This window comes from Macaca nemestrina, chromosome 12 (assembly GCF_043159975.1).
Source record: "Macaca nemestrina isolate mMacNem1 chromosome 12, mMacNem.hap1, whole genome shotgun sequence".
NCBI classification, from domain to species: Eukaryota; Metazoa; Chordata; class Mammalia; order Primates; family Cercopithecidae; genus Macaca; species Macaca nemestrina.
Genome location: NC_092136.1, coordinates 15,703,710 through 15,729,438, shown reverse-complemented (window position 1 = coordinate 15,729,438; position 25,729 = coordinate 15,703,710). Strand labels below are relative to the sequence as shown.

Sequence of the window (25,729 nt, the reverse complement as noted above, 5' to 3'; positions counted from 1 at the left end):
TTTAGTAGAGATGGGGTTTTGCCATGTTGGCCAGGCTGGTCTCGAGCCCCTGACCTCAGGTGATCCGCCCACCTTGGCCTCCCAAAGTACTGGGATTACAGTCATGAGCCACCGCGCCTGGCCTATATTTCTTACAGTGTTTATCACTTACTGATCTGTGTTAAAATTACTTCAGTACAACTCCTGTTTTCTACATTGGATTTTTTCTTTTTTTGAGAGGAAGTCTTGGTCTCTTACCCAGGCTGGACTCCTGTGGTATGATCTCAGCTCACTGCAACCTCTGCCTCCCAGGTTCAAGCGATTCTCATACCTCAGCCACCCAAGTAGCTGGGACTACAGGCGCATGCCACCATGCCCTGCTAATTTTTGTATTTTTGGTAGAGGCAGGATTTTCCTATGTTGGCCAGGCTGGTCTCGAACTCCTGACCTGAAGTGATCCACCTCCCTCAGCCTCCCAAAGTGCTGGAATTACAGGCGTGAGCCACTGCACCCGGCCCTACATTAGACTTTAAGTTCATTAACAGTAAAAAATGAATTCATTAATTTCCATGTCTTCATAGGACTTAGCAGCTTACAGCTAGATGGTAGGAGCTAAACAAGTAGTTGTTGGTTTACATGGGCAAATAAGTGACAGAATTAAAACCTTTTGTAAACCTTTCTTCTGCCAGGTACAGTAACTCATGCCTATAATCCCAGCACTTTGCGAGGCTGAGGTGGGAAGATCGCTTGAATTCAGGAGCTCAGCCTGGACAACATAGCGAGACTCCATCTCTAAAACAGAGTAAAATAAAAAATAGAAAACTTTTCTGGCTGAGTGCAGTGGCTCACGCCTGTAATCCCAGCACTTTGGGAGGCTGAGGTGGGTAGATCACCTGAGGTCAGGAGCTCAAGACCAGCCTGACCAACATGGAGAAACCCCATCTCTATTAAAAATATAAAATTAGTTGGGCGTGGTGGCCCTTGCCTGTAATCCCAGATACTTGGGAGGCTGAGGCAGGAGAATTGCTTGAAGCCGGGAGGTGGAGGTTGCAGTGAGCCGAGATCATGCCCGTTGCACTCCAGCATGGGCAACAAGAGCGAAACTCCATCTCAAAAAAAAAAAAAAATTAGCCAGGTGTGGTGGCACATGCCTGTAATCCTAGCTGCGTGGGAGGCTGAGGCATGAGAACTGCTTGAACCTGCAAGCCAGAGGTTGCAATGAGCCAAGATCACACCACTGCACTCCAGCCTGGGTGACTGAGCAAGACTCCATTTAAAAAAAAAACAAAAAAAACCTTTTCTTCATCTAATACTATATCCAAACTGATTCTTGTGCCTTGTCTTCCAGTCTGGTTTAGAAATATATGATAGGCAGTGGCTCATGTCTATAATCCCAACACTTTGGGTGGCCAAAGTGGGGTGGTATTGCTTGAGGTTAGGGGTTCAAGACCAGCTTGGACAACATGGCGAGACCCCCGTCTCTACAAAATAAAGTAAAATAAATTAACTGGGTGTGGTGGCATGTACCTGTAATCCCAGCTACTTGGGAGGCTGAGGTTGAAGGCTCAAGGCTCAAGGGAGCACTTGAGCCTAAGAGTTGCAGGCTGCAGTGAGCCATGATCATGCGTGTGCCACTGTACTCCAGTCTGGGCAAGAGTGAGACCTTGTCTCAAAAGAAAATAAAAAAAGGAAATACATGAGAATTGACTCCCAAATACCTCTCTTTTATACCAATTTAATACTGTGAGTTGCCGTAATGCTCAATTTCCAAATCTGACTTTTCGCTCCCCTCATCAATCCAGTCTAAGGGAAGCCTGGAGATAACAGAGAGCCAGTCTGCAGATGCTGAACCTCCACCTCCTCCTAAGCCAGACCTGAGCCGTTACACGGGGCTGCGAACACACCTCGGCCTGGCTACTAATGAGGGTAAGGGCTGCCTTGATTTGTAAGATACTAGAACTAGGGGCAGGATTGAGAAGGTTATGAGCTTTAGAGGACATGCGAGGGCTGGGAGATATTACTTGTGTTGTGACTTTAAATACCCAACAGTTGGTACTTGTGCCACTTTGCAACTGGAAGAGAAGAGATGCCATTTAGCTATTGGCAGTGAATGGGACTTTTGCCGGGAAAATGGTCAGCCTCTAGGCAGACCAGAGAACATCATAGGACCTTTTTGGTGCATTTATCCACCCTGAGTTCTGAGCTGGTTTGAGTCTTTAGTCTTGATTTCAGCGAAGGGTATATCCCTACCTTGTCCTCTACCTGTACTTAAGGAACCCTAGGCAGATAAAGTGAACCACTCATAGGCTAGACACAGTGGCTCACACCTGTGATCCCAGCACTTTGGGAGGCCAATGCAGGAGGATTGCTTGAGCCCAGGAGTTCAAGACCACCCTGGACAACATAGCAAGGCTGTCTCTACAAAAAATAAAAAAAAATTAGCTGGGCATGGTGGCATATGCCTGCAGTCCAGCTACTCAGGAGGCTGAGGTGGGAGCCCAGGAGTTCAAGGCTCCAGTGAGCTATAATTGTGCCACTTGCACTCCAGCGTGGACAGCAGAATGAGACCCTGTCTCTTAAACCAAAACACTGCTTGTAAAGTAGTGCCCCCTTGGCCTTTTTTCTTGCAGATAGCAGCTTACTGGGCAAGGACAGCCCCCCGACACCTACCATGTACAAGTATCGGCCGGGTTACAGTAGCAGCAGTACATCAGCTGCCATGCCGCATTCCTCCAGCGCCAAGGTACTGAGTACTCTAAGAGGTGGGGTAATAACATGCCAACTGACAGGACATGGTGGCTCATTCCTATAATCCCAGCACTTTGGGAGGCCAAGGTGGGCGGATCACAAGGTCAAGAGATTGAGACCGTCCTGGCCAACGTGGTGAAACTTCTTCTCTACTGAAAATACAAAAATTAGGCCAGGCGTGGTGGATCACAAGGTCAGGAGTTCGAGACCAGCCTGGCCAATATGGTGAAACCCCATCTCTACTAAAAATACAAAAATTGCAGGATGCAGTGGCTCACGCCTTGTAATCCCAGCACTTTGGGAGGCCAAGGCAGGCGAATCACGAGGTCAGGAGATCAAGATGATCCTGGCTAACACAGTGAAACGCTGTCTCTACTAAAAATACAAAAAAATTAGTCAGGCGTGGAGGCTGAGCCAGGAGAATGGCGTGAACCCGGGAGGCGGAGCTTGCAGTTAGCTGAGATTGCGCCACTGCACTCCAGCCTGAGACCTCGTCTCAAAAAAAATGAATAAATACAAAAATTAGCTGGGCGTGGTAGTGGTGGGGCACCTGTAATCCCAGCTACTCAGGAGGCTGAGGCAGGAGAATCGCTTGAATCTGGGAGGTAGAGGTTGCAGTCAGCCGAGATTGCGCCACTGCACTCCAGTCTGGGCGACAGAGTGAGACTCCGTCTCAAACAAACAAACAAAAAAAATTAGCTGGACGTGGTGGTATGCACCTGTAGTCCCAGCTACTCAGGAGGCTGCAGTGAGCCGGAGATCCCACTGTTGGATTCCAGTCTGGTGACAGAGTGAGACTCCACCTCAAAAAAAAAAAAATTAAAAAAAGAAGGTCAAGCATGTAATCCCAGCACCTTGGGAGGCCGAGGTGGGCAGACCACCTGAGGTCAGGAGCAAAAGACCAGCCTGGCCAACATGGTGAAACCCTATCTCTACTAAAAACACCTATCTCTACTAAAAATACAAAAATCAGCTGGGTGTGGTGGCGGGCGCCTGTAATCCCAGCTGAGGCAGGAGAATCGTTTGAACCTGGGAGGCTGAGGTTGAAGTGAGCCAAGATTGTGCTATCACACTCCAGACTGGGCGACAGGGTGAGACTCTGCCTCAAATACACACACACATACACACAAAACACATGCCAGCTGTTCTGGGAAAAAAAGATTAGGGGAAGGGAAGAGAAGAAAACAAAGTACATTTCACTAATTGTTGGCATTCGTGGAACTGAATCTCCTTGATACTGTGTCCTTCATCAGACTGGGCAATATAGCATAATAGATTAGTGCTTGATCTGAGTTTATAACCCAGTTCTGCCCATGGGCGAGATACTTAACCTTTGTATGCCTTGCTTTCTGTATCTGAAAATGAGATATTTGTTTGAATTCAGTTTTTCTTGAGGGATTAACCCACATAATGCATGTAAGAGTTCTAAGCATATTATTGGCACATAATACTCTTTTTGACCAACTCCTTGGGCTCTGGGGTCTAGCTTGTCACAAGAGGAGCACTAAGAGCCTGCTTTACTTTCTTCCTTAGTTGAGTCGTGGGGACAGCTTGAAGGAGCCAACCTCAATTGCAGAGAGCAGCCGTCATCCCAGCTACCGCTCAGAGCCCAGCTTGGAACCAGAGAGCTTCCGTTCTCCTACCTTTGGCAAAAGTTTTCACTTCGATCCACTATCCAGTGGCTCACGCTCCTCCAGCCTCAAGTCAGCCCAGGGCACAGGCTTTGAGCTGGGCCAGTTGCAATCCATTCGTTCAGAGGGCACCACCTCCACCTCCTATAAGAGCCTGGCCAACCAGACACGCAATGGAAGCCTATCTTATGACAGCTTGCTCACACCTTCAGACAGCCCTGATTTTGAGTCAGTGCAGGCAGGGCCTGAGCCAGACCCACCTTTAGGCTATACCTCTCCCTTCCTGTCAGCCAGGCTGGCCCAGCAACGGGAAGCTGAGAGACACCCACGTTTGGTGCCAACTGGCCCAACACACCGAGAGCCCTCACCAGTCCGTTACGACAATCTGTCGCGCCACATTGTGGCCTCCCTCCAGGAACGAGAGAAGTTGCTGCGCCAGTCACCCCCACTCCCAGGCCGTGAGGAGGAACCAGGCTTGGGGGACTCAGGCATTCAGTCAACACCAGGCTCAGGCCATGCCCCTCGTACTAGTTCCTCCTCAGATGATTCAAAGAGATCACCTTTGGGCAAGACTCCACTGGGACGCCCAGCTGCCCCCCGTTTTGGCAAGCCAGATGGGCTAAGGGGCCGGGGAGTAGGGTCCCCTGAACCAGGCCCAACGGCCTCATACCTGGGCCGATCGATGTCTTACAGCAGCCAGAAAGCCCAACCTGGTGTCTCTGAGACAGAAGAAGTGGCCTTGCAGCCATTACTGACACCCAAGTAAGTATTAGTACTATCCTGACCCTTAGCCATTTCAAATTGGCATACTGCTCTGCAAAAGCCATCAGGGCTTCTGTTGTACATCCTAATGTAGGTGGACCCAGGGGTATCCTGGTAGCTCTTTATTTTCACTTTGACTCCACCTGCCTTCATGGGCAATTCCTGTTAAGAGACTGAAGATTAATACTTTTTCCATAATCCTATCTTCCTAAAAGTATTTGCCTGGGAGTAAGTACATGTTATAGCTGTTACTAGAGAGTAGCAGTAGGGCTGGGCGCGGTGGCTCAAGCCTGTAATCCCAGCACTTTGGGAGGCCGAGATGGGCGGATCACGAGGTCAGGAGATCGAGATCATCCTGGCTAACACGGTGAAACCCCGTCTCTACTAAAAAATACAAAAAACTAGCCGGGCGAGGTGGTGGGCGCCTGTAGTCCCGGCTACTCGGGAGGCTGAGGCAGAAGAATGGCGTAAACCCGGGAGGCGGAGCTTGCAGTGAGCTGAGATCCGGCCACCGCACTCCACCCTGGGTGACACAGCGAGACTCCGTCTCAAAAAAAAAAAAAAAAGAGAGTAGCAGTAAATAGGAGAGATTGGGAATCAGGCTTATTTTAAGCAGGGCAATAAAGGGGGACGTTTGGGTAAGAAAGTATGGATATAGAAAAGAACACCAATTTTTTCTTTGAACCTTTGAAACTGTCTCCCTTTCCAATGTTTTGTGTACCATTTCCTGACACCTGTCTCGTCTCTTCTTTCCAGAGATGAAGTACAGCTGAAGACCGCCTACAGCAAATCCAATGGGCAGCCCAAGAGTTTAGGCTCAGCCTCCCCTGGCCCAGGCCAGCCATCTCTCAGTAGCCCCACGAGGGGAGGAGTCAAGAAGGTGTCAGGGGTTGGTGGTACCACCTATGAGATTTCGGTGTGAGCCTTCGGCGCCTCCCCTCCCCAACGCCTCTGCGCCTACACCAAAGGGCCCCAGGTGGCCACCTTCCTTCCCTCAAGGGGCTCCCCTCCCCTGCATGGACATTTTTAAAACCACCAATTCCAAGAGGATGAGGAGTGTTTTCTAAAATGCAGTGGGCTTGGGGAGTCGGAGAGTTGGGGCCCTGAGACTGGGGTAGCAACCCCCTCCTCTTATCTTTTAAGACCTTCCCTTCCTTGATCCCTGGACCAGACTCAGTGGACATTTGTGCAATTGCTCGCCCTGGAGGGAACCAGATCATTTTTAAACCAGAAATAATTTTTTTTATTATTGTTACGGATTCTATTTTTTTCCTCTTCTGCGTTACCAGGTGTGTGTGTACATATAATATATATATATATATATTATAAATATCAAAGAAATTATATATCTATCCTGGGATGGGAAAATGAGGGAGGGATACATATATGGAGGGGGATCTTACTCTTCCCATTCCTCAGACCAGCAGGAAAAGAGGGGAGACGTCAGTCTTTTCCCTGTGGTTCCCTCTCATTTGTTCCAGTTACTAAGGAAATAGCATCCTCTGTTGGTGCTAAGTGTGATTAGGAAGAAGCCTGGGGAGAGGCGAGTCTGGGATTTTGGTCACAAGAGGGAGGGACTTGGAGAGGAGAATTAGTTTTCTAGGCTCATTGGCATTTAGTTTCCCTAGGAAAGGGGTCAAAACTTCAAGACACTGGTGGTGGGGGGAGATCAGGAAAATAACTTGGCCTAGCTCAAACAATATTGGATAATCCCCTCCTTGGGGGAGAGGGATTAGAGTGGGCTCCTTCTACTAGCCCCTTGGAGCCTCCCCTAGCTTACACGGTTAACTTGATTTTAAGATCCAAGGCCAGGAGAGAAGAATCCAAAAAGCAATATTTTTCATCACATGCCAAAAACGGGGGATAGAGAGAAGGAGTGGCAGGCCTAGGCCCCTCCAATTGTCCCTTGGGGGTTACCCCTCAGCCCACCTCACTATGGTGCTGGGTAGAGGGGATACCTGGGTTCTAACCTCTAAATAGGGGAGATCCCAGCCTCCACAAAGAGGCCCTTTTATTTTTTATTCTGATTAGCCATTTTAAACCAACGAGGAATAAAAAGAAATCCTGATCTAACCAGCGCCCCCTGACTTGTGTTATTTTGTCTGGTTGAGACAAGGTGAACGATTTCTGGTGGGAAGTTACCACAGTGACAAACTCATAAGCTTCTCTGGTCCCAGCCCTTCTTTAGGCAAGACTATAATGAAATTAGCCACTTAAAACTACTACTACTAAAAAAATAGAGACCGAGTGTGGTGGCTCATGCCTGTAATCCCAGCACTGAGGGAGGCTGAGGCAGGAGGATCACATGAACCCAGGAGTTCCAGGCCAACCTTGGCAACATAGAGACTCAATTTCTAAAAACAATAGGTCCTGTTTTTATTTGGGTAATTTAATTAAAAAATACCTGGAAAAAAAGTCTCTTGAAACCACCAAAGCTGTTATTTGAAAGCTTAGAGAACTCTTAAAAATTGTTTCTTTCTTCTTTTAAGAGACAGGGCCTCATTCTGGTTGCTTAGGCTGGAGGGCAGTGGCACAATCAGATCACTATACCCTCAAACTCCTGGCCTCAAGGGTCTTCCCACCTCAACCTTCTGAGAAGCTAGGACTTACAGCGGCATGCCACCATGCTTATTTTTTTTTTTTTCAGTAGAAATAGGCTCTCGACCAATTTTGCCCAGGCTGGTCTCGAACTTCTGGCCTTGAGCAGTCCTGCCTTGGCCTCCCAAAGCGCTGGGATTACAGGCATGAGCCACCATGCCCAGCTACAGCTGTTTTTTTTTTTTGTTTTGTTTTGTTTTTTTTTTGAGATGGAGTCTCGCTCAGTTGCCCAGGCTGGAGTACAGTGGCGTGATCTCGGCTCACTGCAAGCTCCGCCTCCCAGGTTCACACCATTCTCCTGCCTCAGCCTCCCAAGCAGCTGGGACTACAGGCGCCCGCCGCCAAGCCTGTCTAATTTTTTGCATTTTTGGTAGAGACGGGGTTTCACTGTGTTAGCCAGGATGGTCTCGCTCTCCTGATCTCGTGATCCACCCGCCTCCGCCTCCCAAAGTGCTGGGATTACAGGCGTGAACCACCGCACCGTGCCCGGCCTACAGTTGTTTTTTTAATACAGGATTTAGTCTCTGGAAAGTAAAGCTAATTTTGGAAACAGCCAAAGGTGAGATAGATACGAAAGCCTGTTGAAAGCAGGTTAACTAGATACTGGTGTCAGTTCAATTAGATAGACTGTCTTCTATTGGACAAAAGCTGTGCTCTTAATTTTCAGTAGGTATCCTTAGATGCTAAATCTCCAGCAGTTGGCCAGAACCCTTTAATTACTCAAAATGTAAGAATATAAACTCTTATTTGGGTGCGGTGGCTCACGCCTGTAATCCCAGCACTTTGGGAGGCTGAGGTGGGTAGATCACTTGAGGTCAGGAGTTCAAGACCAGCCTGGACAACATGGTGAAACCCCATCTGTACTAAAAATGCAAAAATGAGCTGGGCATTGGTCATGGGTACCTATAATCCTGGCTATTTGGGAGGCTGAGGTGGGAGAATCACTTGAACCCAGGAGGCACAGGTTGCAGTGAGCTGAGATTGCACTACTGCACCCCAGCGTGGGCGATAGAGCAAGACTCTGTCTCCAAAATTAATTAAAAAAAAAAAAAAAGGCCAGGCGCGGTGGCTCAAGCCTGTAATCCCAGCACTTTGGGAGGCCGAGACGGGTGGATCACGAGGTCAGGAGATCGAGACCATCCTGGCTAACATGGTGAAACCCCGTCTCTACTAAAATATACAAAAAACTAGCCGGGCGAGGTGGCGGGCGCCTGTAGTCCCAGCTACTCGGGAGGCTGAGGCAGGAGAATGGCGTGAACCCGGGAGGCGGAGCTTGCAGTGAGCTGAGATCCGGCCACTGCACTCCAGCCTGGGCGGCAGAGCAAGACTCCGTCTCCAAAAAAAAAAAAAAAAAAAAAAAAAATATATATATATATATATATATATAAACAAAAATTAGCCAGGCATGGTGGCACGCACTTGTAGTCCCAGCCACTTGGGAGGCTGAGGTACAAGAATCACTTGAACCCAGAAGGTAGAGGTTGCAGTGAGCCGAGATCACGCCACTGCATTCCTGCGTAACAGAGTGAGACTCTGTCCAAAAAAAAAAAACAAACAAAAAAAAACACCCCAGCAAACTCTTATTCTGAAATCTGGATTTAAACCAGTTGAATGAGTGGTTTTCCACCCACTGATTGAGGAACAAACTTGGCTTTCACGGCAACAGATTTTAACTGTGTGTTAAATTTAAAGTCAGGTTACATTAATTCAGGTTTTCTCATGGATGTTTTCAGTTACCTAACCAGCTGGAAAAACTAAAGGTTTTTTTTTTTTTAAACATTTTGATAGGTTAGGTTACATTTTGTTGCTGTTTTAGAAATGTTTTCACATCAGCTAAGTAACTTTATTGTCTTAACTAAGGAGTGAAGCAGGTCAAAAGTTATTGTAAAGAGAAGAGAAGCATTTACCTTTGCTTGCCAGAAGTTCATTTCAAAAGATCACAGGCTTCTGACCTAAGAAACCAATCTTGTTGAAATACATGGGTGACTGTCCATGTGTTTTCAGTTGGCTATTCTGTTTCAACACAAAATTGACCTAGAATACACTGTTGAGCCCTACCTGGATCAGCTCTTCAGATGGAGCCTGAGATCACCCAGGCGCCTGGTTCTTAACATAACGGGCAGAGTGTTCTGTGTCTGCTGTGGAGTATTAGTAAGCTTGGGTCATTTTTCATTTTGGTTGGTTCCCTGCATAATGTAACAACAAGACCCAAATCCCCTCAAGTCTTAGCAATGCCTTGTCTTAAATCCTGACTCACAGAACATACCTCTTAACAGCAGTCACACTTCAGCCAATTTGATAAATGTAATTTTTTTTTTTTTAAGAAAAAACAGAACAAGTCCTAAATCAGACAAATTGCACAACAGAGAGAGAAGAAAATTGTAAGCTTCCTGGGAGATGTCCATGAGAAAACCAACTGGGATGAGCCTACAAAAGCATGTCCCTCTCTCTCCTAATGTACTTAGTCTCAACTGAGCCCAACAGGAGCTGGTCTCTGTCCCAGCTGCAGGATGCTCCCAAGGCAGTGTCCAAGAGCCTGGAAGGCAGCTTTTGTCAGCAGGTTCAGTACAGCAGGAAAAGCCATCCTGGCAAAGAGTCCAGTGGTCCTGTTAGCGTAGGCTGCTGCTGCTGCTGGCTTGGGAGCTGCCCATACCTGGGTGGTCTGGACTATGCCGGTTCTGGGAGAGAAAGAAGGAGGGGTAAGAACAACTAGGAACTAGCCTTGGCTTTGATCAGGCTGTACAGGAGAAACCTGTAACCTGCCTTGGGTTTTCAATCGTGGGTCCAACTTGAGGCAAAGAACTCTTTAGGGTATTTAGGACAGGGGTGAGATCTAGGGAAAATCACTGGGTTGTGGCAATAGGCCTCTACTCTACCTTCTTTTTCTTCTTCTCTTTCTTCTTCCTTTTCCGTTCAGGATCCTCTTCTTTTTTCTTTTTCTTCTTCTTGTGATCTGAATCAGATGGTGTTTCTGTAGGAGACATTAGGTACCTATCACCCATAAAGCTCAAAATCCTCTACTGTTATGAACCACTGAAGACTACAGGAAAATCCCAAGTCAGGGGCAACTGCTTTTGTCCAAATGGCCAAAAAGGATACAGAGGTGCTGCTACAGTCCCTGTCCCAAGTCCCAAGAGACCACAGTACACTGGTTTCTTCTTCAGGGGAATTTAGGAGTCCAGAGCTCCATACTGAACTTAACTGGGTTTACCTATGGAAGTTCAAACCAGATTCAGGTCAGGTTTTTTTTTTTGGTTTGAATAGAACTGCTTCTTACCTGGGGGGACAGGATCCTGGGTACGGCTCTGTTTGTGCTTGTGCTTATTCTTCTTCTTGGGAGGCTGAATATGCATCAGACGACACTGCTCTGGCAACTGAAGGAACCAAAGGAAGGTCCAGGTGAGTAGAGGGAGGAAATCTCTCCTGCTCCTATCATCCGTTCTGCTCCATTATGAAGGAACAGACTTGGACAGAAAAACCATCTCCATGTTTAGGCCTCCCCATTTGCCTTCTTCCTCCAACAGGACTCACCGGGCCAGTGTGGAGGCGGAAGCCGGCCAGCATGGTCCCTGTGATAGGATTAAAAGAGCTACTGAGAATAGGGGGCTTCTCAATGAGAGAGCGGAGGCTGCTGTTATCATGGGAACCAGGCAAATCAATCATCCCTGGCAGGTCAGGCAGGAAGTTACTTAGCTTCTCCTTCACCTTCTTCCCACAGAATTTATTATAGGCTTGTTCCAAGTTGTAGTGTGTGATCAGATTCGTGCTGCCCGTCAGCTCTGTGCTACCTAGACAACGCAGAATAAAAATAAAAAAGATCAGTCTTCAAAGTAGACCCAGGGAGTGAAGGACTATATATTAACCTAAATAAGGAATTTTTAAGTGTAGATTTTAAAATTTAAAATTTATTTTTAAAGAAACAGAGCAGGCCAGTCACGGTGGCTCTTGCCTGTAATCCCAGAACTTTGGGAGGCCGAGGCGGGCGGATCATGAGGTCAGGAGATTGAGACCATCCTGGCTAACACGGTGAAGGCCTGTCTCTACTAAAAATACAAAATATTAGTTGGGTGTGGTAGTGCGTACCTGTAGTCCCAGCTATTTAGGAGGCTGAGGCAGGAGAATCACTTGAACCCAGGAGGTGGAGGTTGCAGTGAGCTGAGATTGCGCCACTGCACTCCAGCCTGGGCGACAGTGACACTCTGTCTCAGAAAAAAAAAAGAAAAAAACAGCAAAAGTAAATAACATGAAAAATACAATACAACACAATGGTAGCTTCCAATGGGAAGGGGAAAAACAGGCAAAAATCCAATAGGGCAGAGACAGGAACTGCTCTAGCCCAATGAAGGAGACACTCCACTCTCTCAGATTAACTAGAGTTGATTTACATGGTGCTTCTTGCTTCACGGTAAATGCTGTTCTGAGCGCTTCTCATAAAATGTACTAGTGAAAATTACATTCTCTGACACAGCCAGGAAAATACGACCTCACAGCTTAGCTACAACCATGCTAAGGGGACCAAATATGACCCAGTGACTTAAGGGTCTTGTCAAGGACATTTTTTTGTACTAGCAAGAAACACTAATCACCTTTACATAAGAAAAGAACCGGGAGATTTTTCTAGCTACCACCGCCTAAATTGTTACCAACATCTTTATTCTTCCTCATGATATTGAGTATGATGCCTTGCCTAAAAGGAATAAATGTTTTTTGTTTTTGATACGGGAGTTTTGCTCTGTTGCCCAGGCTGGAGTGCAGTGGCACGATCTTGGCTCACTGCAACCTCCACCTCCCGGGTTCAAGTGATTCTCCCACCTCAGCCTCCCAAGTAGCTGGGATTACATGCATGCACCACCATGCCTGGCTAATTTTTGTATTTTTTTTTTTTAGTAGAGACGGGGTTTCATCATGTTGGCTAGGCTGGTCTTGAACTCCTGACCTCAAGTGATCCACCCATCTCGGCTTCCCAACGTGCTGGGATTACAGGTGTGAGCCACCATGCACGTCCAGGAAGAAATGTTTTATTAGAAGTCAGTCAACTAATGACCAGGTGCGGTGGCTCACGCCTGTAATCCCAGCACGTTGGGAAACCGAGGCGGTCAGGAGTTCAAGACCAGCCTGGGCAATAGTGGTGCACACCTGTAATCCCTGCGAGACACAGGTTGCAGTGAGCTGAGATCAGGCCACTGCACTGCAGTCTGGGCGTGAGAGTGAGACCCTGTCTCAAAAAACAAAAAAACTAGTCAGGCAACTAGAATTATTCTGGCTGTCTTTCCATGCCTCAGTTTCCTCTTATCTGTGGAATGGAATAATAGCTATCTTACATACACATCATTTTCTCCCAAGGTTCAAATGAAAATATACTGAAAAGCATAAAGTATCAGGCCTGGCACAGTGGTTCATGCCTGTAATCCCAGCACTTTGGGAGGCCAAGGAAGGCAGATCACTTGAGGTCAGGAGTTCGAGACCAGCCTGGCCAACATAGTGAAACCTCATCACTACTAAAAATACAAAAATTAGCTGGGTGTGGTGGCATGCGCCTGTAGTCACAGCTACTTAGGAGGCTGAGGCAGGAGAACTGCTTGAGCCCGGGAGGTGGAAGTTGCAGTGAGCTGAGTTTGCACCACTGCACTCCAGCCTGGGTGGGAGAGTCAGATTCCATCTCAAAAAAAAAAAAAAAAGTATTATATATATGCAAGGCACTATCTATATAAATATTGCATGGCTGACTCTTTTTTTAAAAAATATACATTTATTAGTAACTTAATAAGGAAGAAATGGCTAACTACAACTTCATTTGTAATTATGATAGACACAGAGGGTACAAATGACAAAAATGGCTTGTTTATAATCATTCACTCAGAAAAACAGGTACTGAACTGTAAGCTCCTTGGAGGCACAGACAATGTCTTGTTCATTCATGTATCGCTAGTGCCTAGCACAGTACACACATTAGGTGCTTAATAAATATTTATTAAATAAACAAGACGCTTTCGCTCTATACTGCTAGGCCTTATTTCACCCTTTTCCTTCCCTTTACTACCAAACAACTCAGAAGACTGAGCAAGGGTAATGGCAGGAGACCCAATGTCACAGCCTCTCTCCTCATAACTCTGGGCACTGCCTCTTGCCATTACAATCTTCTGAATTTCCCCTGCTCCGCCAGCTCTCCTCTGTCCAGATGGTTATCCTTATGACCCAGGTGAGAAGGCAGTCTGGGTTTTTTCTAAACTTGAGAGTTCATATTCCAGTTTTGACTATTCTACAAGGGTTATTTTTTATTTTTATTTATTTTTTGAGATAGTATCGCTCTGTCACCCAGGCTGGAGTGCAATGGCACGATCTTGGCTCACTGTAATCTCTGCATCCTGGGCTCAAACTATTTTCCTGCCTCAGCCTCCCAAGTAGCTGGAACTACATGTATACACTGCCATGCTGGGCTAATTTTTTTTGTTGTTGTTGTTGAGACAGAGTCTCGCTTTGTCGCCCAGACTGGAGTGCAGTGGCCGGATCTCAGCTCACTGCAAGCTCTGCCTCCTGGGTTCACGCCATTCTCCTGCCTCAGCCTCCCGAGTAGCTGGGACTACAGACGCCCGCCACCTCGCCCGGCTAGGTTTTTGTATTTTTTTTAGTAGAGACGGGGTTTCACCGTGTTAGCCAGGATGGTCTCGATCTCCTGACCTTGTGATCCACCCGTCTCGGCCTCCCAAAGTGCTGGGATTACAGGCGTGAGCCACCGCGCCCGGCCTAATTTTTATACTTTTTGTAGAGACAGGGGTCTCCCTATGTTGCCCAGACTGGTCTTGAACTCCTAGACTCAAACAATCTGCCTGCCTCAGCCTCCCAAAGTGCTAGGATCACAGGCATGAACCACCCTGCCCAACAAGATTAAAAAAAAAAAAAATTTTTTTTCGTTTTGAAATTCCAAACTTGCCAACATCACTCATGGCTTCTCTATTTCAATCCACGGCACCCACATGTTCCAGATATTTTTGGAAAGCAGTACTCCTCGGTTCACAAATCTTAATGGTTTCTTTTTGCCCTCAGGAGAACACTCAAATTCCTTTTGACTGGCACTCAAGGCTAATTACATCTTACTCCAACTTAGCTTTGGGGCCTCATCAACCACTACTCCTCTATGCAAAATTTCTGATCCGTCCAAATGAATCTCCCTATCGCCTCAAAAACACACCCCTCACATTATTTCATTTTAGGAAAATTCTTCCTAATTTTTCTTCACCAACATGAATTATTCAAGGTCTAGCTCAAGTGACATTTTATTCTTACTGTCATTTTGGATAGCAACACACTTTGAAAACCATTAGATAGTTCTTAATATTGATGGCTAAGATATTGTTAATTGCTGTTGTGAGGCATGAGCACAAAATGAGATGGAGTTGATAGGAAATATAGTCACTATCCTTAAACCACAAATTTTACATTCCTAACTAATCTCCTTGAAAAGCAATGACCAGCATTACTAATCTCTCTCTCCATCTCACCCTCCTCATACACCCAGCATTTGCCCAGAACAGATATTCAATCTGTCAACTGACTGATACAAATAGCTACAATCAGAATAGGGAAGGCAAAAGAAAGATTAAAGGAAACTGCTGGTGGACATCAACCACTAACTAATCAAAGGGATGTCAACTTCTCCATGTTTCAGTTTTTTCAATTATAAAATGTAGATAATAATGCTACCTCAAAGGGCTATTCTAAGTATTAAATACTACTTCATATGTGTTGTGAACTTTGAAGTACCATACCAATATCTGTCGCTACTTCCCTCAAGTCATGATGCGGAAATAAGACTTGAGACAATGAAAGGCATCTGGGAGGCCAGGCGTGGTGGCTCACACCTGTAATCCTGGCACTTTGGGAGGCCAAGGTGGGTGGATCACCTGAGGTTGGGAGTTTGAGATCAGCCTGACCAACAGGGAGAAACCTCGTCTCTACTAAAAATAAAAAACTAGCTGGGTATGGGGGCGCATGCCTGTAATCCCAGCTACTCGGGAGGCTGAGGCAGGAGAATCGCCTGAACCTGGGAGGCGGAGGTTTCAGTGAGCCGAGATTGCGCCATTGCACTCCAGCCTGCGCAACAAGAGCAAAACTCTGTCTCAGGAGAAAAAAAAAAAAAAAAAAAAAAAGAGAGAGAGAAAGGCAGCATCTTGGAGACCAAACATGTCCAAAACAACTCGATTTCCACCTCTTCAAACTTGTTCCTTCCTCATCTTCCAAGTCTCATACCCATACACCCAATTATTCAAGCTGAAAACTTAAAAAGGCATCAATTCCTCTATCTCCTTCACTTTTATATACAATATGTATTTTTAACTGAGACAGCTTCTTCCTCTATCATCTAAGCTGGAGCACAGTGGCACAATCACAGCTCACTGCAGCCTCAACTTCCTGGGCTCAAGTGATTCTACCACCTCAGCTTCCTAAGTAGCTGAGACTACAGGTGTACGCTGCTATCCCTAGCTAATTTACTTTTATTTTTTGTAGAGATGGGGTCTCATTATATTGCCCAGGCTGGTCTCAAACTTTTGGGCTCAAGCAGTCCTCCCACCTCAGCCTCCCAAAGTGCTGGGATTACTGGCGTTAGCCACAGCACCTGGCCCTATATTCAGCTTTTCAACCCTGTCAGCTCTACGTCTAACACCCTGTATCCATTTACTTCTCTAAATAAGTACATTTGACCAAGTTCCTATGTTAAAATGGCTTTCCTTGGCTGGGCACAGTGGCTCAGGCCTATAATCCTAGCACTTTGGGTGGCCAAGGTGGGAGGACTGTCATTGGCCAGGAGTTCAAGACTAGCTTGGGCAACACAGTAAGACCCAGTCTTTACAAAAAATTTTTAAGTTAGCCAACTGTGGTGGCACATGCCTGCAGTCCTAGCTACTTGGGAGGCTGAGGTGGGAGGACAGCATGAGCCTAGGAATTGGAGGTTACAGTGAGCTATGACTGTACCACTGCAGTCCAGCCTGGGTGACACAGTGAGACCTTGTCTCTATAAAAAATTGTTTTAAATGGCTTCCTTTTGTATTTACAATCTAAATGCCTTTATTGCTTTATAAAAGCCTCTGCCTAACTCTCCCAGCTTCATCTCTCTCCTAACACTCTTTCCTTTTGTTCACTTCACTGGAGTCCAACTGATTTTCTGTCCCTCAGATATTCTAAGCTTTTTCTCACATCAGGGTTTCTGACCTCATTTCCTGTATCTAGAATTATCTCTCCCTCCTGTCCATAGCTGGCTGGCCCTTTGTCTATGCTTACATTTTAGTTCAAATTTTAGCTATGTGGAGAGAGCATCTCTGGCCACTCTAGCTAACGTAGTTCTGCCCCTCAATTTTTTTTTTAAGAGACAAGGTCTCATCTGTTGCCCAGGCTGGAGTGCAGTGGCACAATCTTGGTTCACTGCAGCCTGGACCTCCTGTGTTCAAGCAATTCTCCTCCCTTAGTCTCCTGAGTAGCTGGGGCTACAGGCAAGCACTACCACGGCTGGCTAATCTTGTATGTTTTGTAGAGACTGGGTCTCGCCATGTTGCCCAGGCTGGTCTCAAACTCCTGGGCTCAAGGGATCCTCCTGCCTCAGCCTACCCAAGCGCTGGGATTACAGGCGTGAGCAATGCGCCTGGCCACCTTCAATTTTTTATAATGTTTTCTCTTCCTAGCATTAACCACTCTCTGACATTATCTTGTTTACAATGCCTCCTACACTGAAATGTACATTCCAAAAAAGGCAAGCATCTTGTCAGTCTTGTTCACAACTGTATCTCCAGCATTTAGAAAAGTGCTTGGTACATAGGTACTCAACAAAATAATTTTTTGAATGAAAAGAGTTTGGTTCGATTATTACCCCTTCTTTGATGACACCAGGAAACGCAGAAATCTTGGAAGAGTGGCAACTTGCCCCAAACCCACAGCAAGTGTGTGGGAGACTTGTAACTAAAACTTTAGGTCCCCAAAGATATTAAATCAGGCCTCTCGAGTTCCAAACTCAAACTCTTGATTTTTTGTTTGTTTGTTTTTGTTTTGAGACGGAGTCTCATTCTATCGCCCAGGCTGGAGGGCAGTGGAGCAATCTCGGCTCAATGCAACCTCCGCCTCCCGGGTTCCAAGTAGGTGGAATACGCCACCACGCCCAAGTAATTTTTGTGTTTTTAGTACAGACAGAGTTGCATCATGTTGGCCAGGCTGGTCTCGAACTCCTGACCTGAGGTGATTCGCCCGCCTCCGTCTCCCAGAGTGTTGGGATTACAGGCGTGAGCCACTGCGCCCAGCCCTAGATCATTTTTTAGGGAGACATAAACCAGTGTCAGGGACACAGCCTGGACATGGTGCAAAAGACAGTCACGGAGATGCACCACCCCGCTCCCCGCCATTCATCCCTTTGGTTGAATTCAACTCATCCCTCTGCTTGTGAATCCTAATAGCCCTTTCGACTTAGGGCTCCACAGTCCGGGTATGCGTTGCCTAGGTTACCTCGCACCTCCGTTAGCCGGCTGAGAGCCACGCCCAACACCTCCTCTCTAAGATTTGATTGGCTGGCTTTGGCAAGGCCGAGTACTCACCTGGCAGTTCCCTCATGAGGTAAAAAGGGCCACAGCCAGCTCCTGACTTGTCCGCGCCGGGAGGGGCCGTGGCCGCGGTGGGAGGCGGAGCCGTGCCGGGTCCCCCGCCCGGAGGAGGCGGTGGCGGGGGTGGAGGCTTTCCTGGTCCGAAGCCTAGTGCGGTTGGGGGCGGTGGTGGGTCAGCCTGAGCCCCGAACAGCGCCGTGAAATTCTCCATCGTCCCCTCCGCCCCGGCGCTGTCTCGGTGTCTGGCGTTGGTAATTTTCATTGGACAATGCTTTTAAGGAATACCCACCTCTTTCTCAAGGAACCGCTTGTCATTGGATGCCTCAGGCGCCGCCTACCTTGTTTCAACAACTACTTCCGTCGCTCTCTGAGAACGTTCAGGAAGTGCTATTTAACCTTATTAGAGTCTTCTGCTAGCTACGTTAGCTACAGTCCAATAAAATGACTTAAGCTGATAAAGCGACAGCTAGACCAACCAATAAGATATTAAGTTCTTTTTTGGGTTCTGACATACCACAGCGTTGACAGAACTACATCCGGGTTTAGAGGCCGTACGTTTGAGATGTAGCCCAATAGCAGTCGCTATGGTGGGGGAGGCGGGGCCGGACCTACGACGCCGGTGAGCAGTGGCCCTTGCGGCCGAAAAGATGGCGGTCTTGGCTCCTCTAATTGCTCTGGTGTATTCGGTGCCGCGACTTTCACGATGGCTTGCCCAACCTTACTACCTTCTGTCGGCCCTGCTCTCTGCTGCCTTCCTACTCGTGAGGAAACTGCCGCCACTCTGCCACGGTTTGCCCACCCAACGCGAAGACGGTAACCCGTGTGACTTTGACTGGGTGAGCGTCCCGCGTCTCAGTACCGCGACCTTGACTGTCCCTGCCCTTGCAGGTGCATTTGGGAACCCTGGGGTTTACCTTTCTGAGGACACCTGAGGTTCCGAGCCTGTAGCGGATTTAACAGACTGTAAAGTGCAGAGTCCGAAACATCGTCGAGACTAAACTTTGTGTTTAATATGGGAAAACGGAACCTGTTAGTCGTAGCCCTGTACAACGGCCCAACAGCTTCTGACTGTTGAGTCCAGGTTTCTTTCCATTTCACCATTTAGACTAAGAAACAGCCCTGTCAAAACTGTACATATACGTGTATAGCATCTTACAGTGCCGCTCATTATGTAAAGCCTCCTGAGGAGCCAGTAAGGTAGGGAAGGCAAGTAGTAGTAGTCCTGTTTCATTGGTGAAGAAATGGATCTTGGTATATTTAGGCGACTTGCCCCAGGTCATGCAACTAATGAGTGCCTGGGACTTGAAACTATTCTTGTGGCCACACTACCTGCACACACTGTCAGCCGTTTCTTAATTCAATCAACATTTCTAGAGTGTACACTCTAGGCACTCTGCTTGATCCTGAGGATGCGAAAGTGGATAAAATTTTGGGGCTACTGTAAAGGAATTGTAAAAAATAAGTTGTAAAGAAATCTTTGGGCTTTCTTTGAGAAGTGTCCCAAGCTCCTTGCTGTGCTTCCTTGGAATGGGTGGAGGGACTGCTCAGAACATGAACTTAAAGCACTTTACCCTCTGCTATATAGCATGTAAGGGCCAAGGCAAAGCTTCCCCTTAGCTCTCTGAGGGTTTGTTGAAAAATCAGCCGACAAAGGGCACGTTAGTAGGAGAAAGGCACAGAAATTTTATTTTAACGTGCATAGCATGAGGGAATTGAAGGAGAATGACCCAGTGGGGTACAGAGGCTTATATACCCTTCTTCATAGGAGTATGGGAGATGGGGAAATGTGGGTGATTTTAAGGTGGATTGTAAATGACTTTTAGGGTGATTCAGTGGCCTGGAGAACATACAGTGGCGTGGGACAATGACTGTTGGGCCTGCAAAGCAGACAGTGGTTTCTGACAAAAATCTGTCCGGGTGTGTTGACAGGCTTCAGTCTTTCTTCCTGTACTATGAGTTAAGTTAATGAAAACTCAGGGAAGAGACCAGAAGTAATTGTTTTCTTCTTTGACAGGTCTGGACTTTAGGCAGATAAGGTAGTTATCAGAGTAAAGCTGCTTCCAGTATCTGCTGGTATCCAGGGACCTTTAATTTAAAATAATTAGCATACAGGATGCCATATTTTGGGCTGTGAGTCCCTGGTCTCCTTTATTTCCTTTGTCTGAAACTTCCTTAGAAGTTTCCCTATAAAAGCTGAGTTGGTGTCTGTGGAGAGAGAAATTGGGCTAGTAATTGAGCGGCAAAGGATCCCATTAAACCAGTCTCTCATTTTGGGGGATAGGCCAGTTCAGTTAAATTGCTGTGTCTCCTTTCAGGAGATGGCATTGTAGATGAGTTCTCAAAGCTAGTCCTCTATACATGATGTAGGCAAACAGATTTAATAAGAGAGACATATCTATGGAACAAGGCAAAGCTTAATATCTGATATAGCGTATAAACTAGTTTCTTTAGAGTCTGGAGGGCTGTCAGTTGGGAAGATCAATAGCAATTTATTTTCCTAGATTGTAGGTTGTGTGTAAAGTTTGTCCAAATATAAGATGTTACGGTGATTTTTTTTTTTTCCAAAGACAAGTTGACTAGCTTTAGCTGGTAAGGCCTTAGGAAAAAGGCAGGGTTTTTAGTTTTTTGGGGTTTTTTTGAGACAAGATCTTGCTCTGTTATCCAAGCTGGAGTGCAGTGGTGTGATCATGGCTCACTGTAGTCTTAACCTCCTGGGCAAAGCCATCCTGCCACCTCAGCCTCCCAGGTAGCTGGAACCAAAGGCATGCACTACACACCTGGCTAATTTTAAAAAAATTTTTTTGAGGTGGGGTCTCTTTATGTTGCCCAGGTTGGTCTTGAACTCCTGAGCTCGAGGGATCCTCCTGACTTGGCTTCCTAAGGAGCTGGGATTTACAGGCATGAGCCACTGCGCCAAGTCAAAAAAAAGGCTGTTTTAATTTTTAGTGATTCTAAGTCAGAAGAGTGGGTGAAAAATGGAAAACATTAGTCTGGAGGTTAGCAATTTTATGAGTCCAGTTTTATTTTCATTAGACTTTGGAAATTTTTACCCAGTCCAATGATGCAATTTCAAAGTTATCAGAAACCTGTATTTGTCAGAATTCTTCCCATGCTTTCCAAGAGCCTCCTTGAAAATAAGACACTTGGCCAGGTGTGGTGGCTGACATCTGTAATCCCAGCACTTTGGGAGGCTGAGGCGAGTGGATTTCCTGAGCTCAAGAGTTCGAGACCAGCCTGGCCAACATGGTGTAACCCTGTCTCTACTAAAAATACAGAAAATTAGCCGGGTGTGGTGGTGGGTGCCCATAATCCCAGCTACTCTGGAGGCTGAGGCAGAAGAATCACTTGAACCCGAGAGGCAGAGGTTGCAGTGAGCCAGGATCGTGCCATTGCACTCAAGCCTGGGCATCAAGAGCAAAATTCTGTCTCAAAATCAATCAATAAGTAAAATAAAAAATACATATAATATGCTATATATTAATGTGCTTTTAATACTAATACTAATTTTAATAAACTTTACAAACAAATCTGTCTAATCTTGATCAGCTTTGACTACACAAGATAAAATTTCCATAAACCTTTTATAACCTCTTAGAATTTGTTTTCATTCTTTCTTTTCTTTCCCCAGCTTTTTGTTGTTGTTATTTAGTTTTTATTTCATAATCATAAACTTAACTCTGCAATCCAGCTAGGCATGGAAGGGAACAAGGAAAACGTGGAACCCAAAGGGAACTGCAGCGAGAGCACAAAGATTCTAGGATACTGCGAGCAAATGGGGGTGGAGGGGTGCTCTCCTGAGAGGAGAGCACAGAAGGAATGGTCTGGTGGTTAAGCTAAAACACAAGTCAAACTTACTAGAGTTATCCACAGTCAGCAATGGTGATCTTCTTGCTGGTCTTGCCATTCCTGGACCCAGAGCGCTCCATGGCCTCTACAATATTCGTGCCTTCTTTCACCTTGCCAAAGACCACATGCTTGCCATCCAACCACTCAGTCTTGGCAGTGTAGATGAAAAACTGGGAACCGTTTGTGTTGGATCCAGCATTTTCCATGGACAAGATGGCAGGACCTGTATGCTATGGGATGAAGTTCTCATCTTCAAATTTCTCCCCGTAGATGGACTTGCCACCAGTGCCATTATGGCGTGTGAAGTTACCACCCTGACACATAAACCCTGGAATAATTCTGTGAAAGTAGGAACTCTTATAACCAAATCCTTTTTGTCCAGTGCTCAGAGCACAAAAGTTTTCTATTGTCCTTGGAACCTTTTCTGCAAACAGCTCGAAGGAGACGTGGCCCGGGGGCTCACCATCCATGGTGATGTCAAAGAACATGGTGGGGTTGACCATGACTGATAGTACAGGGCTCCCGGTGGTGGCGGCAAAGCCTCTTTGCTCAACTTTTTATATCTATTTAGTTTTATCTATATCATTGTTTTCCTCCATTCATTTATTCTGAAACAACCCCCCCCCTTTTTTTTTTTTGAGATGGGAGTCTCGCTCTATTGCCCAGGCTGGAGTTCAGTGGCGTGATCTTGGCTCACTGCAACTTCCACTTTCTGGGTTCAAGTGATTCTCCTGCCTCAGTCTCCCAAATAGCTGGAATTTCAGGCACCCACTACCATGCCCAGCTAATTTTTGTGTTTTTAATAACGACAGTGTTTCACCATGTTGGCCAGGTTGGTCTCAAACTCGTGACCTCAAGTGATCCACCCACCTTGGCCTCCCAAAGTGATGAGATTACAGGCTTGAGCCACCATGCCTGGCCTGATAATAAAAGATTTAAAACAGCCTAAGCAACATGGCGAGACCCCATCTCTACAAAAAATTAAAAATTAGGCAGGCATTGTAGTGCACGACTGTAGTTCCAGCAACTCAGGAGGCTGAGGAGGAAGGATCCCTTGAGCCCAGGAGGCCTAGGTTACAGTGCGCTGAGATCCCTCTACTTCACTGCAACCTGGGTGAAGAGTAAGACCCTATGTCAAACAAAAAATTTTTAAAAAAAGATTTTTTTTTTTTTCTTAAGATGGAGTCTCACTCTGTCGCCCAGGCTGGAGTGCAGTGGCGTGATCTTGGCTCACTGCAACCACCTCCGCCTCCTGGGTTCAAGCAATTTTCCTGCCTCAGCCTCCCGAGAAGGTGGGACTACAGGTGCCCACCACCACGTCTGGCTAAATTTTGTATTTTTAGTAGAGACGGGGTTTCACCACGTTGGCCAGGCTGGTCTCTAACTCCTGACCTCATGATCTGCCTGCCTTGGCCTCCCAAAGTGGTGGGATTACAGGTGTGAGCCACTGAGCCTGGCCACAAAGGATTTTTTTTTTTTTTTTTTTCAGCCCAGAGGTCTTTTATTTTTTTTTTTTTTTAACACCTATTATGCCATGAATTCATAGGGAATAGGTTCCAGCAGCTCAGGCTCCTTCCCATTGGTTCTCACAAAGTGTGCTTCTCTGGGTGGAGCAGGCTGGCGCTTCAGTTGAACCCAGGTACCTTTCTCTTTGGCTTCTTTCTTTTTCTGATCATTTTCCTTCACGCGTTTCAGGAAGCTATCTCTGCTCTTAGAATGCTTAATGTGCTCAATACGTACATTAATTCTCTTGGCAAGAATCTTGCCCTTGTTTGTTTACAACAATGCCAACAGCATGCTGGGTAACGTTGTAGACTCTCCCAGTTTTGCCATGGTAACACTTGTGGGGCATTCCTTTTTGAACGGTACCCATTCCCTTGATGTCTACGATATCACCTTTCTTATAGATTCGCATATACGTGGCCAAAGGAACAACTCCATGTTTTCTAAAAGGCCTAGAGAACATATATCGGGTGCCTCTCCTCTTTCCCTTTGTGTTCGTCATTTTGGCAAATTACTGGAAGATGGCGGTTCCGGCCGAAAGGAAGGATTTTTTTTTTTTTTTTTTTTTTTTTTTTTTTTTGAGACAGAGTCTCGCTTAGTCGCCCAGGCTGGAGTGCAGTGGCGCGATCTCGGCTCACTGCAAGCTCCGCCTCCCGGGTTCACGCCATTCTCCTGCCTCAGCCTCCCAAGTAGCTGGGACTACGGGCGCCCGCCGCCTCGCCCGGCTAATTTTTTGCATTTTTAGTGGAGACGGGGTTTCACAGTGTTAGCCATGATGGTCTCGATCTCCTGACCTTGTGATCCGCCCGCCTCGGCCTCCCAAAGTGCTGGGATTACAGGCGTGAGCCACCGCGCCCGGCCAAGGAAGGATTTTTAAAAAGAGCTTTCTGGTCAGAAGTTGGCTTAACTAAAAGCTGATATTCAGGCTATAATTTTTTTTTTTTTTTTTTTTTTGATAGAGAGTCTCGCTCTGTCTCCCAGGCTAGAGTGCAGTGGTGCAATCTCGGCTCACTGCAACCTCCGCCTCCCAGGTTCAAGCGATTCTCCTGCCTCAGCTCCTGAGCTGGAGCTACAGGCACACGCCACCATGCCCGGCTAATTTTTTGTATTTTTAGTAGAGACGGGGTTTCACTGTGTTAGCCAGGATGGTCTCGATCTCCTGACCTCGTGATCCAGCTGCCTCAGCCTCCCAAAGTGCTGGGATAACAGGCGTGAGCCATTGCGCCTGGCCAGTTTTTTATTTTAAAGGTTTTCTGCTTTTTCTCTTTTGGATCTTTTGGATCTCATGCCCTGGAAATTTTTTCAGTTGACTGAAACCCCCTTTAAAAAAAAAAAAAAATTATGTTTAGTCCTTGTGTTCACTTCCTTTCTTGTTGGCATGATCTTTGCTGAGAAAAACGTAAAATTTCTTTCTTTTTTTTTTTTTTTGGTTTGTTTTTTGAGACAGGGTCTCACTGTGTTGCCCAGGCTGGAGTACAGTGGTGAGATCTCACCTTACAGCAACCTTGACCTCCCGGGCTCAAGCGTTCCACCTCAGCCTTCTGAGTAGCTGGAATTACAGGCACATACCACCGTGCCTGGCTAATTTTTGTATTTTTTGTAGAGATGGGGTTTCACCATGTTGCCCAGGCTGATCTTGAACTCCTGGGCTCAAGTGGTACATTTCCCTCAGCTTCCCAAAGTGCTGGGACTACAGGCATGAACTACTGCACCCTGCCTTGAAAATGTAAAATTTCATTAGCCTTTTTGGGAAGCTTAAAATCTCCCCAAATTGACTTCTCCAAAACTTGTTCTTCCATGTACTTTTACTTCTTCCTTTTGCCACCTTTGATAACCCTTGAAGGGGTCTAGATGGGACTTCTGACAACCCTGAGACCCCTTGAGGAAGACAAAAAAAGGTGCCACTGGCACGGTGTGGTGGCTCCTGCCTATAATCCCAGCACTTTGGGTGGCTGAGGTGGGTGTATTACCTGAGGTCAGAAGTTCAAAATTAGCCTGGCCAACGAGGTGAAACCCCATCTCTACTAAAAATACAAAAAAAAAAAAAAAGGAAAAACGTGCCACTGACCCTCTCTTTTGGGG

The 25,729-nt window shown here is 46.5% G+C and overlaps 3 protein-coding genes and 1 pseudogene across 6 annotated transcripts in view; 2 read left to right on the top strand and 2 right to left on the bottom strand.

The window, feature by feature from the left end:
• The window catches only part of LOC105496070 (zinc finger DHHC-type palmitoyltransferase 5), a 33,886-nt gene extending 26,693 nt beyond the window's left edge, over positions 1 to 7,193 (top strand). For all 3 annotated transcript variants that reach the window (XM_011766107.3, XM_011766108.3, XM_011766109.3), the window contains exons 9-12: positions 1,782 to 1,905; positions 2,610 to 2,722; positions 4,261 to 5,120; positions 5,877 to 7,193. In XM_011766107.3, the coding sequence (XP_011764409.2) occupies positions 1,782 to 1,905; positions 2,610 to 2,722; positions 4,261 to 5,120; positions 5,877 to 6,042 (1,263 nt within the window). In that variant the 3' untranslated portion in view covers positions 6,043 to 7,193. The remainder of the gene's footprint in view (positions 1 to 1,781; positions 1,906 to 2,609; positions 2,723 to 4,260; positions 5,121 to 5,876) is intronic.
• Positions 7,194 to 10,012: 2,819 nt separating this feature from the next.
• LOC105496074 (mediator complex subunit 19) lies at positions 10,013 to 18,558 on the bottom strand. The gene is made up of 5 exons (XM_011766112.2): positions 18,293 to 18,558; positions 11,250 to 11,506; positions 10,996 to 11,092; positions 10,595 to 10,689; positions 10,013 to 10,396 (listed from the first exon to the last, which is right to left on the bottom strand). Exons 1-5 carry the CDS (start codon positions 18,507 to 18,509, stop codon positions 10,328 to 10,330), a joined length of 735 nt encoding a protein of 244 aa, XP_011764414.2. The 5' UTR covers positions 18,510 to 18,558; the 3' UTR covers positions 10,013 to 10,327.
• Positions 18,559 to 18,717: 159 nt separating this feature from the next.
• LOC105496073 (thioredoxin related transmembrane protein 2) overlaps positions 18,718 to 25,729 on the top strand; it is a 35,521-nt gene continuing 28,509 nt past the window's right edge. Inside the window, exon 1 of one of the 2 annotated variants that reach the window (XM_024797381.2) lies at positions 18,718 to 19,134. In XM_024797381.2, coding sequence (XP_024653149.1) covers positions 18,946 to 19,134 — 189 coding nt within the window. In that variant the 5' untranslated portion in view covers positions 18,718 to 18,945. The remainder of the gene's footprint in view (positions 19,135 to 25,729) is intronic. The other variant, XM_024797380.2, reaches the window with a different exon arrangement.
• On the bottom strand, positions 23,644 to 24,203 carry LOC139357442 (large ribosomal subunit protein eL21-like; annotated as a pseudogene).